The sequence below is a fragment of the Bos taurus genome, chromosome 2 (genome assembly GCF_002263795.3).
Source record: "Bos taurus isolate L1 Dominette 01449 registration number 42190680 breed Hereford chromosome 2, ARS-UCD2.0, whole genome shotgun sequence".
NCBI classification, from domain to species: domain Eukaryota; kingdom Metazoa; phylum Chordata; class Mammalia; order Artiodactyla; family Bovidae; genus Bos; species Bos taurus.
Window position 1 is genome coordinate 31,082,192 of NC_037329.1, and position 20,580 is coordinate 31,102,771.

General features: G+C 36.1%; 1 protein-coding gene across 1 annotated transcript in view; it reads left to right on the plus strand.

Annotated features, from left to right (window-relative positions):
- Positions 1 to 20,580, plus strand: part of SCN3A (sodium voltage-gated channel alpha subunit 3) — a 121,414-nt gene that overhangs the window by 18,068 nt on the left and 82,766 nt on the right. The window contains exons 2-4 of the mRNA XM_002685332.6: positions 4,199 to 4,394; positions 14,046 to 14,359; positions 19,735 to 19,853. Of these exons, the coding sequence (XP_002685378.1) occupies positions 14,096 to 14,359; positions 19,735 to 19,853 (383 nt within the window). The 5' untranslated portion in view covers positions 4,199 to 4,394; positions 14,046 to 14,095. The remainder of the gene's footprint in view (positions 1 to 4,198; positions 4,395 to 14,045; positions 14,360 to 19,734; positions 19,854 to 20,580) is intronic.

The following is a 20,580-nucleotide window of genomic DNA, read 5'->3' on the forward strand; positions in this document are numbered from 1 at the left end:
GCATAGTCATTAAAGCAGAAATAGATGTTTTTCTGGAACTCTCTTGCTTTTTCCATGATCCAGCAGATGTTGGCAATTTAATCTCTGGTTCCTCTGCCTTTTCTAAAACCAGCTTGAACATCAGGAAGTTCACGGTTCACATATTGCCGAAGCCTGGCTTGGAGAATTTTGACCATTACGTTACTAGTGTGTGAGATGAGTGCAATTGTGCGATAGTTTGTGCATTTTTTGGCATTGCCTTTCTTTGGGATTGGAATGAAAACTGACCTTTTCCAGTCCTGTGGCCACTGCTGAGTTTTCCAAATTTGCTGGCATATTGAGTGCAGCACTTTCACAGCATCATCTTTCAGGATTTGAAACAGCTCAACTGGAATTCTGTCACCTCCACTAGCTTTGTTCATAGTGATGCTTTCTAAGGCCCACTTGACTTCACATTCCAGGATGTCTGGCTCTAGGTGAGTGATCACACCATCATGATTATCTGGGTCGTGAAGATCTTTTTTGTACAGTTCTTCTGTGTATTCTTGTAAATAGTTAAAGGATAAACTAAAGAGGCAAAATAAGGTTTAAAAACAATGGACACCTACCTTTTTTAGAGTAAAGTTACTATCATACTCTTTGAATAACAACTTCCTCATTCATGGTATAAAGAATTCCCCTTAATTTCTGAACTGCTAAAATTCTTTTAAGATAATTTCAAGACAAAAATTAAACACTGGACTAGAAGAAATTAAAGGATAAATCAATTGTTAGGATAAACTTACACAAAAGGAAACATAAAACTCATCTCTAGAAAATTCAACTGTTGGTATTAATATTACAATTAATAATATTAACAGTATAAATAAAAATGAGCTAAGAAAAATAAAATTAAGGCAAAGTTCCTCAGCTGGTGACATCTACCCTTTTTAGAGTAAAGTTTCTGTCATACTCTATGAATAACAACTTCCTCATTCATGGTATAAAGAATTTCCCTTAATTTCTGAACTGCTAAAATTCTTTTAAGATAATTTCAAGACAAAAATTAAACACTGGACTAGAAGAAATTAAAGGATAAATCAATTATTAGGATAAACTTACACAAAAGGAAATATAAAACTCATCTCTAGAAAATTCAACTGTTGGTATTAATATTACAATTAATAATATTAACAGTATAAATAAAAATGAGCTAAGAAAAATAAAATTAAAGCAAAGTTCCTCAGCTGGTGACACCTACCCTTTTTAGAGTAAAGTTTCTGTCATACTCTTTGAATAACAACTTCCTCATTCATGGTATAAAGAATTTCCCTTAATTTCTGAACTGCTAAAATTCTTTTAAGATAATTTCAAAGGCAGGCTATCCATTTTGGGGGGATCTGTAGGTCCAATACTTATATTAAATAATCTGAAAGTATAGTTTCTAAATCATCTTATCTCATCACCATCTTAATGGAATTCACTGAGTTCAACTACTTTAACCATTAGTATAAGTCTTATTAGATTAAACCTTGTATGGGTCTTCTGTGAAATTAAATTTAAGATATCTGCTAAGCATGTTATGTAGTGTCCCTTGATAGCAAAACTTCTTCCCTCAGTTTGGTTCTTGGAGAAAGATTGTCTTTTTATACACAGTGTTTAAGAATCTTTTTGTTTTGTTTTGTTTCCTAAAATAAAATCAGATACATATGATTCTGTGTACTTCCACTTTTCCTTACCTATTGGGAACATTAGCGCTAAATTCCAGCCTTGATTGTATAAAGTGACCATCTCATATTCATAGTAATCTCTACTCTTTCCTTTCAGAATAACCTTCTTAAACTGTACTCTATGTGCCATTTCCATCAAATTAATCTAAGGTACTGTTTTAAAATGCAGATCCCTGGGTCTTGCCCAAGACTAATTTTTTCAGAATCTCCATAGATTGAACCCAGAAGTCTACAGATGTAATAAGCAGTCCAAGTGATTCTTATGCTCACTGAAGTTCAGAACTGATTTAAAGAATCCTCATTCTCTTCTTAACTCAAGTAGTCCTATTTTATCTTACAATTAATCTATAAACCGTGGTCTTCTTCGAATGAGGAGTGAGACAGAGATCTTATTAAGACATAATACAACTCAAAGTATTGGACCCAAATTGGAGTGTGAAACCATATGCAGAAATCACTGTTTCCCATGTGTACTCGAGACTGAAAAAAATCTCTCCCATTTGGAGCCCAGGCCGTGAGATATATTTTCTCTAATCCGTGAATCAGTGATTTTCACAAAGGGAGGGTGAAGAAGAAGAACTCAAGCGAATCAGAACTTTCTGGCATGCTTTTTCAAACTCTACTCTTCTGTTCATCCTGAAGTTCTTAGTTTCTCTTTGATATTTAGTCCTCCCAACTTCACCCCCGCACCAGAGAAAAGGCTGAAAATGTCTCCAGAGAAAAGACTGCACATAATTTAGAATATCTAAATTTGATATTTTAGTTGTTTAATACCATGCTCATTATAAGTCAGGATGGAGATCAAGGTATTGAAAACTCAGTTATTTACATGCTGTGAAGGAGAGAAGTAGTGTTTATTAGCCTGTGACTTAAAGTAGAAGCAACTAACATTTATTTAAGGACTATAAATTTAACAATGTAATACTTGAATGAAATTTAATGCTTCAAGATCTGATGATGGGTATTAGTAAAGTAATAATAACTATAATACTGTTATTCCTATTATTGCTACTTCTATTACTACTAAAACCTCCAGCTTTTATGGAAAACCTACTTTATACCAGCTATTGTACAAATGACTCTACATGCATGTGTGTATGTGTGCAGATCATTTAATTCTAACAACAGCCCTCTTTCCATGGGTATTATAGTTTCCATGAACAGAGAGGAAACTAAAAATTGGACTGGTCAGGTAACATGTTCAATGTTAAACAGCTAGCAAATGGCAGAGCCAGGTCTGTGTTGCTACCAAGTGAAAGAGAGGAAAGACAAAGGCCAGATCATAAAGGCACCGGCACACTTTCCTAAGTATAACTCACTAAGAAGCACTTATAAAGTTTAATAAGGATAAGATACATATTTTTAAAAGATCACTCTGATGACAGATTAAAGAAGAGATTTGTTGTTTAGGAGTGAGTTCTCCTCTGGAGATGAAGATTAAAAAAAAAAACTATGTATTAAATTAAAAGGTGACATTTAATGGGACTTTTTTTTTTCACAGTAAATTGTAAAAAGAGATTCATTCATGAGGATCCAGACTGGTTTACCATGTAAGATTTGTATACATGAAATGAAGTATTTTAAAAAATACTAATTGCTGATTTAAATCAGGGATACTGATTGGGTATCCCTGTTGGCTCAGATGGTAAATAATCTGCCTGCAATGTGGGAGACCTGGGTTTGATCCCTGTGTTGGGAAGATCCCCTGGAGGAGGAAATGGCAACCCACTCCAGGATTCTTGCCTGGAAAATCCCATGGACAGAAGAGCCTGGTTGGCTACAGTCCATGGGGTCGCAAAGAGTCAGACACAACTGAGTGACTAATACTTTCACTTTCATATATCGTCCTTTTAAATAATCATTGGTTTAACTAGGCTTAGCCATTGCTAATGGTTATAGCCGGAAGGACTATGACATCAGATTGATATATATTACGCCTTGGTTTAACATGCTGGTTTTTTTCACCTCTGCTTATCTAAAATTTATTCATAGAAGCCATTGAATAAAGTTTATTGGTCTTATCTTAGCAAATAAAATGGGATTTTAGGTGGGGAGGAAAAGGAATTAGGATAATAACCCATAACCTCCATGTGTACCGTACACTCCAAGGGTCTACCTCTTTGATCTTTCTGGTATTTGAAGAAAAGAAGCAAAGGGGCAGTAAAGAGAGGAGAGGAGGGAAGGAAGTAGGAGGTGAAGAACAGGCAGATGCCCTGGAGCTCCAGTCTGTCTTCAGAAGGACTGGAATCAAGGGTGCCACTGAAGGAGGTGAGTCCCATGCCCACTGCAGGATCCTGACAATGGTTCCCGGTCCCATCATCCCTTGAGCACACAAGGGTACGCTGCTCATAAGGCTCACACAACATGTTTTGTGTGAATCCTGATTTCTTGATCTAGGACTACAAGTAAACAAAGTGCATACAAAATCCAGATCCAGAAACAGAGTACCCATATCAATCCAAATGTCAAAGGTGCTGGATTCACTTCACTTGTGTTCTCTTTCTTCACAGGTCATGGAGCAAGGAAGGTAATGTCAAGCCACATCAGAGTTCATCAGGGATGAGATACCTGTCAAGGATTTGTGGCAGAGTGGCACACTGGAATAAAAACACAGAATCTCTTATAAGGGTCGTATAAGAACAAATGAGATAATTCCCAGAATTGGCCTGGAGTTTTTTCCGGAAAAAGGTGCTGTGACTATCTAAGGTACCTAAACTTCTAGTGGGTCTAAATCGTGTTTGTGCAAAGTAAACTAAAATCTAGTAAACTAACAATGGCAACAGTTTCAGGACAAAAAGGAGGCAGAAGAGGGATTTCCTGCCTCCTTGCTAGTTTGTTCCTCCCAAAGAGAAAAACACTCAAGAGACATGGCAGAGATGACCTCAGGGAGTGGAGAGATGACAAAGGCTATTGATGTAAGTAAAGAGAAACTAAACCAGCATTTTATTTCTTTTTCTCTCAAGAGACACATTCATCTTGTGTATTCAGCAAATTATCCAGGATTGTATTTAGTTGAACTTATTTATTTGGTAATTGGTTCTGTAGGTCATCTATGTGTATAGGATAAAGGACATCTAAATATGTAGTCAGAATTGGACTGTAAGCTGGCTCCTGGACTGGCCAAGTTTTTGAACCTACCAAGGAGTGTTTATTTGTTTGGTGTATCAGTCGCAACTAATGAAAAAAGCTGTCTAAAATTATCTAAGTCAAGAAGGATGTTTATTGAACTAACAAGCAGTGCAGAGGCTGCTTGGGTCCAGGAGGTGAGTGATCCATCAAGAGCCCAAGGGCAGATCTGTCTCTGTGATCTGCCACCCTCAGCGTGTCAGCTTTGCCCTCACAATGGCACGCCTTCTGGTTTTAAGTGCCGGCAGTAGGACCATCATACCCTGATGCAACAATGCCCATGGGACAGAGAACTCTGTCTCCCCCTCAGTCTTTTTTGAGTGAAGAAAACTTTTACAGATGCCAAGTTGGCAGACTTGCCCTCATCTTGTATTGGCCAGAACTGGACCAAATGTCTAATCCTTAACTAATGATAGGCAAGGGGTTTGAAAGAGGTATTGAAGTGGAATGGCTGTTGGGAAGATGAACACAAAATTTACTTCAGTTTGAAAACACAGTAGACAAACTGAGGAGCTGATAAAACCAATGATGCTGATTTGTTTATTACAATATTGGCTTAATTGTCATTATTAGTTAGCAGTTGTCTCTCTGAGCGTATATCTATCTGATAATGATAAAGTCACAGGCAACATCATCTCCTGAAAAATAATAATTATTTCCAAGACAAAAACTGTTCTGAAGCCAGAGATGAACTTCTGCTTTCACATTCAGCTATTTTTTTCAGATGTCTGACATTAAGTCCAGGTAGAAAAAGACCAAAATAGTTCTTTTATGGACAATCATGTGTTTATCTGACAGGAAGGGAACAATAGTAGAGAAAGTCGAGATTTAATTTGTATTTGGCCATAGTATGGTGATAGCCACACTACAGAGTTACTTTCTCAATAGGCTTGTCCAGACCGTTAGTTAATTTAATTTACCTTTAAATAGCTCCAAAATGTTTAACATACATGTAAACAGGTATCTATTAGATGTGCCTTTTATGTTTATTAATTCATTCCTGTTTGTTTTGTATTTTAAAGCAAAGGTGAGGACTCTATTGCTGTGCTTCTTAGATGGTACCACCCCATTCCTAACATCATACATACATAACAACCTCTGTACATGATAACCTCCTAATAAGGTAGCTGACTCATCGTAATTCCATTTCTGAAGACATGAACTAAAATTCTTCTCATTTTGCAGGCTTGGGACCCAGGCTTTACCCTAAACTATCTGTATTCAAATCCTGACTCCTCATTACTTTTGTAACTTGGACAAATTATCCAACCTACCTATACCTAGGTTTTCCTATCTGTAAAACGGGGAGAATAGTAATAGTAATACCCTCACAGGGTTAAAATGACAATTAAACAAGTTAGTGTACGTAAATTACATGACGTAAATTATCTAAGACACAGTGATTATTCAATTGAGTTTTATCTATTATTTTATTTAATCCTCAAAGTCACTTGGTTAGGTAGGCACACCAACAAAGCAATAATTTCAAAACTTTTAAAACATAGACAATAATATTTTATTCAGCCTTGGTGAGTGCCCACTGGTTATTATTATAATGTGTTGAATGCTATGTGTATGCCTTTGATAAAATATGCTTTTGGTCACACATGCCACTTATAAGCCCTAAACGAAAATTCCTTTGGAAAAAATAATAACTTTATTTAGTAGGAAAATACTTAATTGGTCCATTCTATCTTTTAGATTATACCTTTCCTATTTCTTTTGTTGATACCAAGAAAACACAGACAGCATCCTGTTCTCACTAATGAAACCAGTCTTTCTCTGACAACTCTCTCTCTTGTCAAGAACATGAAAATATATTCGGATGTTGTTTTTTCCTTCCCTGATCTCTCAAGTTGTATGACACAGAACAACTTTCCTTCCTTGAAGATGGCAAATTTATAGCCTCTGGCATAATTCAGTTTCCATGGAAATAGACCAGAACTAATTGATTTTGTCTGTAACGTAATTATAAAAATCCCTACAGAGACGGAGAGAGACTATTGATACTAACAGGCTATAGACCAATACAATTCACCAAACTGTCTTCTGTTCTGGAAAATTAGGCAAGATGAGACTTCACGGGCTAAATGACTAATGGAAAAAATACTTTTGTTTCTGCTGCGGTAGTGCTACGGCATATCTCAAATATTTACTGTGCCATTTTTCTCAGATTCTGATTCACTAACAGTTATTAATTTTGTACTCATTGTATTCGTTGGTTTTACATGTTTTCAGCAGCTTATGTTAGTATCACAGCACACAAATACGTGAGCCTGGAAAACTGATCTGGGTTACACAAATCTATCTTTCTGTACTTATACACAGCTTAGATCTTTAATATCAAATCACACAATAGTAAGATTCAAGATAAAAAATGTCAACAATAATAGGAAAAATCAGTCAAGAACAGAATGTACGGAAAATGTGTCGCTTTAGGGCAACAATCTGTGTTTGTCAATAGACAGATACTTCAATGAAGATTACTTCTCTGTGCCTGTTCCTCATTTATTTTAAAGGCAGGTAGCTGGACTTTTTGTCAAATCCAATGCATGCCTTTTAATTAACTTCTTAGAAATTCCTCTTTTGGCATCTATATAACTGTTCTAATGTCACTGTTTAATATCCTCTGTGTTCCCTCTCCTTAAAAAATGGTAATCACAAGAGTCCTGCTTCTTCATATTTCCAATTTTTTCCTAAATAATGTACTGTGTATTCTTCAGCTTTAATGCTGCTGCTGCTAAGTCACTTCAGTTGTGTCCAACTCTGTGGAATCCCATAGACGGCAGCCCACCAGGCTCCCCCGTCCCTGGGGTTCTCCAGGCAAGAACACTGGAGTGGGTTGCCATTTCCTTCTCCAATGCATGACAGTGAAAAGTGAAAGTGAAGTCACTCAGTCTCTGACTCTTAGCGACCCCGTGGACTGCAGCCCACCAGGCTCCTCCGTCCATGGGATTTTCCAGGCAAGAGTACTGGAGTGGGGTGCCATTGCCTTTTCCGTCAGCTTTAACTGGTGACTCCTTAATCAACATTTACCCAGCCCAGACAGCTTTCTTGAGTCTCAGATAAATATACATCCAGTTGTCTCACAGGCATCTCAAACTAAATAAAACTCAAGCAGAATTTATTCCTACAAACCTCTACTTCTTGGTTGGGTTAAACTTGAGGCTTAAACCAGAAATCTGGAGATAAACTTGACCCCATAACTCTTCTTCACCCTTCATATCAAATCATCACAAAATCTCATTGGTTTTCTCTTCCTAATTGTGCCTTCAATACAAACCTCCAGCCATGGTTTGTTTTCTTTCTAATTTATTGAAGACCTTCTATCCTCCAGGCACCTGCTCAGCTTTCAGTGCATTTTCTCATTTAAAGGTTAACATTAACTCTATGAAATATGTGCTGTCATTGCTATCATTACCTTCATAGGGAACCTGGCGAGTATGAAGAATTAAAAAAAAAAAAATTATCACATTGCTAGAACATAGTGGAGCCAGGGCTTGAATGCAGTCCTGACCACCAAGTCCACACCCTTAAGTAGTAAAGCTACAATAAAATTCTCTTGCCCTTTGCTTTAAACCACTGGTGTCCATCTGCTTCCTTTTAGGGAGGCTGTTCTCAAAGGGTGGTTTCAGACACCGGGGTGTTCCTGAGTTTGCTTCAGAGTGTCTGTGAGGTCTAAACTATTTTCTTAAAAAATACCAAATTGTCATTTGCCTTTTTTCACTGCTCTGACATTTGCACCGATAGTGCTAAAGTCATGGAAGTAGAACTGCTAACGCCTGAGCAGGAATCAAGGCAGTGGCACCAAACTGTAGGAGGAGTCCTTGTTTTCTTCACCACAATTTTTGGTAAGGAAAAAAAAAAAAATGCCAGTTCGCATAAGAACATCTTTGATGAGGCAGTAAAAATTATTAGTTTTATTAAATCTTGACCCTACAGAACACTTATTTTTAATATTCTGTATGATGATAGGGAAAGAATACAGAAAGCATTTCCTCTGTGGACTGAGCACTAAAGCTGTCTCAAGGAAAAGAGTTGTGTGACTGTGTCAGTCAAGAACTGAATGCGCATTACTTTTTCGCGGAACACCATTTCCACTTGACAGAAAGAACTGACAAACTCTGGTTATTCAGACTCGGATATTTGGCAGATATTTTCTCAAAAGTGAATAAAGGAAAAACCTGTGACTTCAGGGAAAGCAAATGATAGCAGTTGTTGTCGATGTTAAAATTGGAGCTTTCAAGGGGAAATTGGAATTCTGGAAAACCTGAAGCTGGGAGAACTGACTTATTTGAAAAGACCCTGATGCTGGGAAAGAGAAGGGGACGACAGAGGATGAGATGGTTGGATGGCATCACCGACTCAATGGACATGAGTTTGAGTAAACTCTGGGAGTTGGTGATGGACAGGGAGGCCTAGCGTGCTGCAGTTCATGGGGTTGCAAAGAGTCAGACACGACTGAGCGACTGAACTGAACTGAACTGGGAGCTTGACAGTCTCCCAATACATTATGATCTTCTCTAGAGATCAATGGTGATATTAACAAATGCTATTTTTGAATTTACATGATAAAGTTGGTCAAAATTTGGAAAATCTGCATAGCAATGTGCTGATATTTTCCAAATGATCTATGCATGATGGTACAAAATCCATCCAAAGGGCAAGATCAATCAGAAGTTCACTGATAGTTTTAGATTCCACGTAGAAACTAATTTAAGAAACTACCATTTGTAGAGTTTTAATGTTTATCAAAGAAAAATATTCACAACTGCTTCATAAAGAAATTGAAATGCTCCCTATTTTCCAACTACATATTTGTGAGGGGATTTTCTTCTTGTACTTTAATCAAAACAACATATCTCAACAGATTGAATTCTTAAGCAGATATGAGTATCTAGCTATATTCCATTAAGTCAGACAGTAAAGAGATTTGCCCAAATGTAAAACAAGTTCATTCTTCTCACTCAATTCTTTTCATTTTGAAACATGATTGGTATATTAAGGTGTTTTCATTAAAAAATCTGTTTTATATGTAAACATATTACATTAATCAAGACATGTTTTTAAATTTTCTATTCTAATTTTTAGTACAGTAAATATGGATAGATAAGTCTCCTCTTAAACAAAAGCTCTTTGAAGTCACCTATAATTTTAAGAGCATTAAGGGATCCTGAAACCAAAATGTTTAAAAACCATGGCTCTAGGATCACTCCCTATCTGTCCGTTCTTCATACTGCCACCATCTTTCCAATCTTAAAGTGATCATGCGTGTCCCACGCTTTCCTTAGTTTTCCTTAGCGTGCTGAATGACGCCTTTGGTGATCTATAACCTGCATAAATTCCATTCCTTTATTTTTCCCCTCCCTTTTAGGCAGGTTGACTTCCACCCATAATGAACTTCTTATAGTTAGTTCTTCCCAAACAATCCACGCTCTGTTATTTCTGGGTCCATATACATGCTTCCCCCCTGCCTACCTAAAAGGTCTCTACTAATATGGCTTCTTCCCAACCTTCCCCCATCTACCACCACCACTACAACTAGCTGGTCAAATTCCAACCAGTCTACAAAACTTACCCTAATATCACTTCCTTAGGAAAACTTGTCTTAACCATGCCCTTCCCTGGGTAGAATAAACTCCTCCCTTTAATGCACCTCAGACAATAACCAGTTATATAAGATTATATTATAATTATTAGTATAAAAATCTGTCTTTCCCAATGGACAGTCAATTCCTTGAGGGCAGACACTATGGGTACCTAGTTCAAGCACAGTGTTGATACAGAGTGGTCCCTCAATAAATATTTCCTAAATAAATGACCCTAAGTTTCCTTCCAGGTTTGAAATTCTGTCATCCATCCCTGTAATAAGATATTCTGAACCACAGTCTTTCTTGATTAACAGAAGGATGCATTTGTTTTATTGATACACATTAACAAACTTAGAGTTTTTAATCAAAGAGATCATCTCCTCAGATCTTTTCTCCTTTTTTGTCCTTGCAAGGACAGTTCTAGAGAAAATTTGATGTGTTTTAATAAATTATAATGCATATATATTCATTAATAATAGATATTCCACACCAAGGCATCAGCAGGAATTAATTTTTTAAAGTCTGTCCTAATAGGAATATAAAATTATGTAAGAGCTCAGTATAATAAGCTCACAAAGAACAAGAAAGAATAGAAAAAAATTAAAATAGAACTACTGAAGAACTACGAGAGGTTTCTAAACAGCAACACTATAGGTGAAGCCCCAAGAAACTCTGTTCACTATAATCTTTAATGTCTCAGCCTACCCAAATACTGAGCAAACCCTAGGTCTCCTTGCAGACAAAAAGCTGAGAGTCTAGAGCTGGACTGTCTTCTCAGGATTTAGAGACACCAGCATGGTAATTTCAAAGAGACGTCTTTACTTCCTTTTGATCAAGACTCGAGATCTTTATTCTGGCCCCTGATAAGTGAATGAAGGTAAATTATTTATTTTAAAATAAATTGTCATGATTTTGTGATGGTACCTTTTTGTGTGTCATCTCAGAGAAATCAAAGTCATTTATAAAGATTACTGGAAGATTTTCTACATTAGATATGTTTAAAATAATTTCATTTTAGAACTCAGGAGCCAGGAGACTCTAATTAAATGAGTAAAAGTAGTTATTTCTTTATGGAAAAGTGTTGTCACATATATGATAAGGTGTTTCAATGTCAGTGAGGTTGCTTGCTTGTGTGTGCTCAGTTGTGTCCAGCTCTTTGCAACCCCATGGACCAGGGGCCCCACCAGGCTCCTCTGTCCATGAAATTCTCCAGGCAAGAACACTGGAGTGGGTTACCATTTTCCTACTCCAGGGGATCTTCCTGACACAGGGATCAAACCCACATCCCTTTTGTCTCCTGCATTGGCAAGCAGGTGCTTTAAAGAGGCTGAGGAAGATTAAGTGACAAACTCAATACCACAAACTCAGTAGTCACAGACTCTGAAACCAACTGCGGCAAGGTTCCCACTGTCAATAAAGAAACCAAAATCACTTCAAGTGAATGCTTAACTACAAAAGCAACCTTTCTTGTCCCTTAAGAGAGCAGCCAAGTTCCACAGAAATTTTTAAAGATATTGTTCTCATGCTTTGTCATTTTCATTTAGCACTTGGGAAGAACCCTTATCCATTCAATTCAAGACAGGTGATAAGAGACAGGTGGATTACACATACCTGGTTGTTTAAGGCTTTGAGTTAAAGACAAACTCCTTCCCCACTGAAAAGTACAAAAGCTGTGATTATTCCACAGCTGCCTAGAGTTGAGATGACTATGTCACCACTGGATTTAACATAAAATGGCTGAAACCATTAATTCTACTTTGTGCATCTACCATGAATTTAGAAGGCACAAAATAGAGAGCTGATTGATTTTCAAGTAAAACAGAATACCTGTTCCCAAACCTTCTGATCCATATACCACTTGATGTCCCATCACAAATCAGAAGTTCTTTTTTCAGAACTAGTAGGGGATATGGCACAATTTTTTGACAAGTCTGACAATTTATAACTTATCTGGAATATACCTTCATAATAGCAGGAAATATAATGATGGTATCATACTGTGAATATGAATTCAATGGAAAGACATAGGTATTAAAATATTTTTTGTCACTGGGACAGACCTGGGAGCCAGTAATTCAGATATACACTCCAAAAACATACATTTTTTTTTGAGTCACTATTTTTCTTATGTCACTATAAGATCTAGAATTTCTCCTTGTCTGGAAACTCACTATCTCCATGCAACGAACTGCCAAGAATTAGAATGCCATTTAGGGATAAACTACTATGGTGACTAGAGTACGTGTCGGGGCAGAGGAAGGCAGGTGTCTGGGGATAGGGAAATATCACAGATGACTTCCGTGATTATTCTGATGCCATGGTTGTAGATCATTCTACAAGATGGCTGATGTACTCATTGCATTTCATTGTTATTGTTTCTATTTTCTATATGGATTTTTAAAATGAGATTCTTGGCACAATTCAAAATAAAATAACTGCTAACTCATGTTTCAAAATTTAGCTGATTTCCTGTATTTCTGACAGTTCTGTCACATTTCCAGCAGACAGAATTTCTTCCCTCCCCTGGGAAATTGAGCGGGTCCACTCCGCATGTCTGCCTTGTCTCCTCCATTCCTCTTCCAGCCATGGGGTAGGCGTGTGTGAATGTGCCCCTGTACTCTGCACTCCCCAGTCCATTCCTGAAGCTCCACAGTTAGCTGTAGTTCCAGCAAGTTAGGACCTTATTTAAAGAACAGTGGCTTGAATTGCAAAGATGCTTGAAACCGCAACAGAGAAAAAGGTTGAAGGAAGGAACTAAAGATAATTAGATTACGATCACTGACACTAACACAACGCTTGCTAATTCTGGAAACTAGTCTAAATATTTAATGCAAATTAATTTTTTAATTCCTTACTAACCTGGGGGGTTCAGTACTCATATTATCCCCATTTTATAGATGAAGACTGAAGCACTGAGGGGTTACATTTTTAAAGTCATGCCGCTCAACAGTGACAGCCAGGGTTTAGAAAAGAAGGCATCTGGCTCCATAGTCCATTCCTTTACAACCCTACACCAAATGAAAGATTCAGGAAGATGAACTGTCCTGGAATACTTAAAGAGGAGCAGACAGGAAAAGTAAATACATTCTGCATTGCTTCAGAAGATACCTCAGGAGGAACCTAAGTGAAAAGCTAAAAGGAAACAGCTTTGACTTCTCTGTCGATGCTGACAGTCAGACCTTGCCTTACAACCAGTGTTCAATGATGCTGGTAATTAGAACAGTGGTTGGGTTACACAAAATTCTTTTCCTACCCTGAGATTTTATGAGTCTGCAGTATATCACTATATTGTCACCAGGATATTTTTCTTTGGAGTGTTAGTAAGATATGATAAAAAGAGGAGGGAGAGAAATAATGGGTCCCTAAGTAATCTTATCGACAAGCATTCTTGGCACTAATCTTTACCAAATGTTTACTATGCTTTGGTGTAAAGGTATCAGAACAGACATATAAAGTCTTATTGAAAATTAGACTGAATGATATTTCTAAGTTAAAATTTGTAGTGCAGCATGAAAAGCATTACTTAATGTTTACATTAAAATAATTAATACAAGAAATATTAAATAACATTTTGGTTGATTTTCTTAATCTCTCTCATTCTCTTGCTTTCCTAACCCTCATGCATTTTTTTTAATTGCAGGCTATTCTTATGCAAGAAGCTAAACGTAATTAAATGTGCAGGATGAAAAGATGGCACAGGCACTGTTGGTACCCCCAGGACCTGAAAGCTTCCGCCTTTTTACTAGAGAATCTCTTGCTGCTATCGAAAAACGTGCTGCAGAAGAGAAAGCCAAGAAACCCAAGAAAGAACAAGACAATGATGAAGAGAACGAACCAAAGCCAAACAGTGACTTGGAGGCTGGAAAGAATCTTCCATTCATTTACGGAGACATCCCTCCAGGGATGGTGTCAGAGCCGCTGGAGGACTTGGACCCCTACTATATCAATAAGAAAGTGAGTGTTGATTTTATCCTTCCCATAAGTCTTTAACTTGGAACTTTAATATACTTTTCTGGGGCTCATGGATACCCTGCACCATAAGTTTTCTATTGTTTAAGATTTTATAACACTTATTTCCACTTATTTTTAAGTACAATATAATGAGCAGAAACGTAAGAAAGGAAGTCAAGATCTGGCCAAAGTGAAGTGATATAGAGATGAACCATTTCTACAATTTCACAGTCACTGATATTGACAAAATTAAAATTGACACCAACAAAGCAAAACATCTGTTATTGGTGACATATTTAAACACACAGTAGACAACAGAATAATAGCTGTGTGAAAGAAGAGTTACAGGGCACATGTCCTTAGTTTTCAGTTCTTTGACTTGAGGTTTCTTCACGATACATTTGTAGTCTAAAGGGTAATAAATAATCTTTTATTTAGCATCCTCCTATAGGAAGATAGAAAAAAATGTTCACCCAAAGATACATTTTTGGGGGGTCCAGTAACCTGATAGGGAGTTTCTCTTAAACTTAATCTGTGACAGGCTAGATTCCAGAACATTTATATGTTGTTAAAACATCACTCAGAAAAAAAAATGTCAAGAACAGAAGACAAAAAAACAGAAACAGAAACTCAAGTTTTTCCAACTATATATGATTTAAATCAACAATTATGACTGTGTCTTTCTAATACTATAATAACCATATAATTCTGTCAGAATTAGCTAGTTTTTTTATGTTAAACCAACCGTGCAGTATTTTGTAGGAAGTATAAAGAATTCATGATAGATTGTGTGCTCTCTAATTAGGTATTTTGGCAGCTTACAACCATGATTTATATTTCACATTCACAGACATAAAAACTGGCCCATGTAGAAACTAAAGGAACATTAATATCGCCAAGAGTTATTGGCTTACAGATTAAAGGAAAAAATGAGCACTTTTATTAGTCAAAGCCAGCCCTTTTAAAAGGAATGGCTAAAGAAACTGTATTCTTTAAGCAGCATACAGCTTATAAGATCAACGATGGCTAAAGGAACTGACAACCATTCAGACCTGGAACTAGCCCTATTGCTCTGAAACTATGTACATATTGTATGAAACTATGTACATACAGAGGATAATGTTAAAGTACTGATTCTTTCTGTTTCCTTTTAAACTAGCTGCATGAAAGGTGGCATATAATATATATTCATATAGTTCTAAAAGTAAGGTATTCCAGTACTTTACTATAGAATTGGTAAAGAAAATTTTGAAATTTAGTTACTGTATTATTACATATGATGATGCAAGTGAGATATTCCCCAAGAAACTAGAAGAAAATTCTCCTCTGGAAATTATTGATTCAAGCTATACATTTGCAAAGATGCCTTCAAGAGATGACAGTATGACTTATACTTTGACATGATTAAAAGTATTTGCTACTTAAAGAAAGGAATTTTACCTATCCTTAAGATAGGGAATTGGTAAAATTAAGGAGGGGCAAAAGAGAATAATGAAGAAAAATATTAACATTTTTTCAGGGAGACAGATTTTCAGTTAGTAGTAGTCCTGAAAGTACTTTCCTCTCAGAAAGTCACTACACTGGGGAGGGCCTACACTGTGCCACCTAATTGAGATGTCATCAAACATCCATATTAATTAATTAAGTCAGCTTATTTGGACTCCACACTCAACAAAGAGTATCTTATTATAATTCGTCTTCCCATACATCTGCTTAAAGGAAAGAATGTGCTGGCTCTGCTACAGCAATTATTCCAACCCATGTGACAGTGATCTATCTGGTTGTATATAAATAGATTGGCATTTTAACTTTATATCAGGCTTTCAAGCTTGGTTAACGTGAGTCTGCCGCTAGGAAACAGAATTGCTCTCTATGTGCTAACAAAGTCAGTTTTTATTGCCTCCCTGTCTGACAACAAGAGTGGAACCCATATTTATTCATAATGGCCATGACTCATTTTAAGAGACATCCAGAGTGTATACTGTTGTTTGCCCTGCTTTCCTTTATGATGAGTCTATAAGGATGAAGGATGAAGGGCTATTGAAGAAAATAGCTCTTGGGACAGAAGGAGCTAATGTAAGAAGCTAATGGAGAAGTTCTGGAATTTAAAATATGGTATAAAGCTTGTTAATTATATGGAATAATTGCAGGTGAAAGGTGTCTTAAAATTATAAAGCATTATGAAACTTTGATTCCATCAATTAATGTTATAATTTTGCATACCTAATTGAATCATATAAGCAAAATCACAATGCATTTTAATGGCATTCAAATTGATCAAATGAAACTTGAGACTAGTGACAGTGATTATGGTAATAGCTAAAATTTGCTATGCTCATACTTTGTCAGGTATTGTTTGAGTGCTTTAACTCGTATAACTTATGTAACATTCAACAAAAAACAAGGCATGTACTACATTTATCTCATTGTATAGATGGGGAAGTGAAGCACAGAGAGGTTACGTAACTTGCCCAAAGTTAACACTCCGTAAGTGATGAATCAGGATGTGAGCCTAGGCAGTCAGGCTCCAGAGCTCTTAATCACTAAGCAAAGCTATATACTGTGTTTATCATATAATGAAAGAAAATGTTTTGAAAAATTAGTTATATAATTTTCAATTCTCTGATGGATATGGTTCTACTCAGAGAACTTATTCTTGCCTTAAGTAGTAAAACCTTTAGTGAACCTGTAAAATGTACATTTACCTGGAAAAAAGAAGCAAGCACCATTCCAAAGTAGATAATAACCAGTTTAACATACTTTCAGATATAACATTCATCACCTTAGTAGCAATATATAGTACTATTTTCTTAAGTCACATCATTACTTACTATTTATTGGAGAACAGATTTTGGAATTGACACTATTGATCTCTCCTCTATTTATCAGTCATTCTCTCCAATAATTTTCAGTTTCAATATATCTCTCAACAAAAGAGCCCCAAATTTCAAATGCCTTTCTTGTCATTTGTTTACCATACAGGACAACAACCTTTTATTCTTCACTTCTCAGAACTCAAGGTTTTCTTTCTGTGAGGGGTTGTTCTCCAGAAATAAACTGGGATTGTGTTCTTAAGGTCTGCTTTATTCCAGAATCAGTAAATTCACTGAAGATGCCCTTGCTATGTCATTTTTAATCCCATTAGTACTGCAAAGGCTAATCTTATGGGAAGAGGAGAGGCTTCCATGTTTAAAGAAACAGTTCATTTCTGTTCACTTTGAGCTTGGAAATTTTTCAAAATAAAATCCTCTCAATGTTACAGTTGGCTTTTTCAGGGACATTGTTTTTAAAAAAAAAAATGAGTAAATGCACCTTAAACTGTGGTAAACTTTACATGTTACTGCTATCATTGAATATCTAAACAGACCCAGATTGCTTGACTATAATATTAAATGATTTAATCCTATGAATTCAAAAATCCTTTAATGCATTGTGTTTCAAGAGCAGGCATCCCAGTGCCCACTCTCCCTTGTGAATAATCTCAGTGCTAGTAAAGAACAGCTTATTTTCCCTTATCAGAGCATTTTTCAAATCTACAGACAGTTCATAGAAAATAGTTGGTTAGGTCTATGGTCTTGAATACAAAAAGGCAACGTGCAGGGAGGTCGCTTTCTCTATGCTTTACACTTATATATAAATATTTTCTATTCATTAAATGTAAATATCATACTCACAATATTCTACTCAAACAGAGCATGTTGTCAGTGAACATGAATGTCTAGGATACAGCCCTTAGTTACTTTAATCATATAAGCAACATCACAATGCATTTTAATGACATTCAAATGATCGTGTAAAACTTGAGAATAGTGAAAACATATTCATAACTAAACAGTTATATAGAATAGATATCTTAAAAGTAAATAGCAACTTAAAGGTAAACTCACATTTAATTGAAAAGAGTTTATTTGCAAACCAGGCTATTAAATGCTGTGTAAAATGAAAAAAAAAAAAGTAGCTAACTGGTTCTTTATGCTCAATGATTTATAACAACTTCTAAGCTAGTCCTCAGTGGAATGAACTCTACAAATAATTGCTGCTATAATTACAAGCAGCATGCCAATGTGTGTATATTAATATACTAAGACTTACTGGAAAAAGGAAACAATTGGGGAGTGATCAAAAGGCAGTGTGATTTATCTGGAAAGACATAATGGTGGAGATGATTTTGACAGCTGATGACATTCCTGGAGAGTAGGGATTTTCAACCCGTGGCTGCATATAGAATCACTAGGGGAAAATGTTTAACATACCATTGTCTATGCCCATCCTCCAGAAATTAATTCTGTTGTTCTTGGGTGGATCCCGTATAACAGCAATTTTAAGATCACCCCAGGAGATTCTAACATGTGGACAGAACTAAGAACATCTGATATAAGAGTGGGTCATTGTAGATGGCACCTTATCGTCAGATCTGTTATGGATCTGGACAAAAGTAAGTTTGCATTACACGACCTCTCAGGTGCCTCCTTCCTCTAGGATTCTGACACTCATCTTGAGAATCAGAGTGAGAAGTTGATAGTAAGTGGGATTGACAAGTGAATTGAATTGGCTGGAACAAAGGTGCTTTGGTGCGAAGCAAACCAAAAAGATGATTCCAGAGAGACCTAGTAGGTAATCACCATCTGAGCCACCAGGGAAGTCCCAGGAATACTGAAGTGGGTAGCCATTCCCTTCTCCAGGGGATCCTCCCAACCCAGGGATTGGACTTGCATTACAAGCAGATTCTTTACCATCTGAGCCACCAGGAAAGCCCAGCTTAAATGCTAAATTGATGATTATAGGGTTCAGGTCATAGGAATTTAGAGACAGAATGCCCTTTGAAATGATGCATTTCAGACTAATTCTTAATGTGGCTGGTCCTTCTCGTATTACGGCAGATCTATACAACCAGCAAAACCAGTTTATTCAGCCTGTTTGAACATTTTAAAGTAGGACAACTACCACAGGGAAAATAGCTTCATAAACTTTGGAGTTAAAAGATTTGATATAATTAAGATATTTATAAAAGATTATTTTAATACCAGTATGTACAGAATAATCTGAAAAGTTACCAAAACTGGGGACAGATGGTAAGCCTTAAATAGAATTAGAGTCCACAAAGTTAATTTACAACCTGATACAAATTTTGTGTAGGATCATCAGTTTGTATTGGGAAATTGATACCTGAGAGACAGATTAGATAATAGTACGTTGTATCTTTATTTGTAGTTATATGTTAATCTAGGGGAGAAAAAATGATATCTAATATGTTTATACTTATACAAACTGACTGAAACAAGTTCAAATAAATCAGGTAAAAAGTTTTTATGTGTGTAAGCTCTTCATATAAGCCACATGTCTAATCTAGTAATTTTTTCTCATGTGTTCTTTTTCAGACTTTTATAGTATTGAATAAAGGGAAGGCAATTTTCCGATTCAGTGCCACCTCTGCCTTGTATATTTTAACTCCACTAAACCCTATTAGGAAAATTGCTATTAAGATTTTGGTACATTCATATCCTTTTTATGTGAATTGTCTAAATGTTGTTTCTAGTAGCTGATTTTATAAAGAATGTCATTCTTTTTATAATATATATATATAATTCTCTCAGATTAATTGGTAACCTTGTTATTTAATCTATTGTACTCACTGATTTTCTGCTCTTTATAACAAGATTATTGTAGAATGACAATTATGATTCTAGTAGTAAAAAGAAAACTATGATAGTAAATGAAACACACTGTGTAGCAGGAACAACAGCAAATCTCCTTCAAACTGTTATTAACCTCAATTAGACCATATATAGCCATCATTAAAGAAGCATAGCCTCCTGTGCTTAGTATTATTATCTATATTCCAAACGTTCAAATTTTTTTGCCTTAATTGGTTCTGTATCTTCATCACCTGGACTTTCCTTCCTTCCTTCCTTCCTTCCTTCTTTTCTTCCTTCAGTAAATATTTATTAAACTACTATGCATCTGATTGATAGCATCTATTTAAAAATCATTGAACTTAAAACTACCTACAATGATAGTCAAAAACTTTATGTAAAATGACATAATAGGTGTGGATTTCAAGAAAACTCTCAAGAAGTGATAATAAACTAGATGATCTTCAGAGGCAGTGATCCAAAATAGGCATCTTATACAAACAGATTCAAAACAGGTCAACATAAAAACTAAAAGAGACAAAAGACACAGGGTTAACCTAGAGACAGGGAAAAGAGGACGGATAGCCTTTG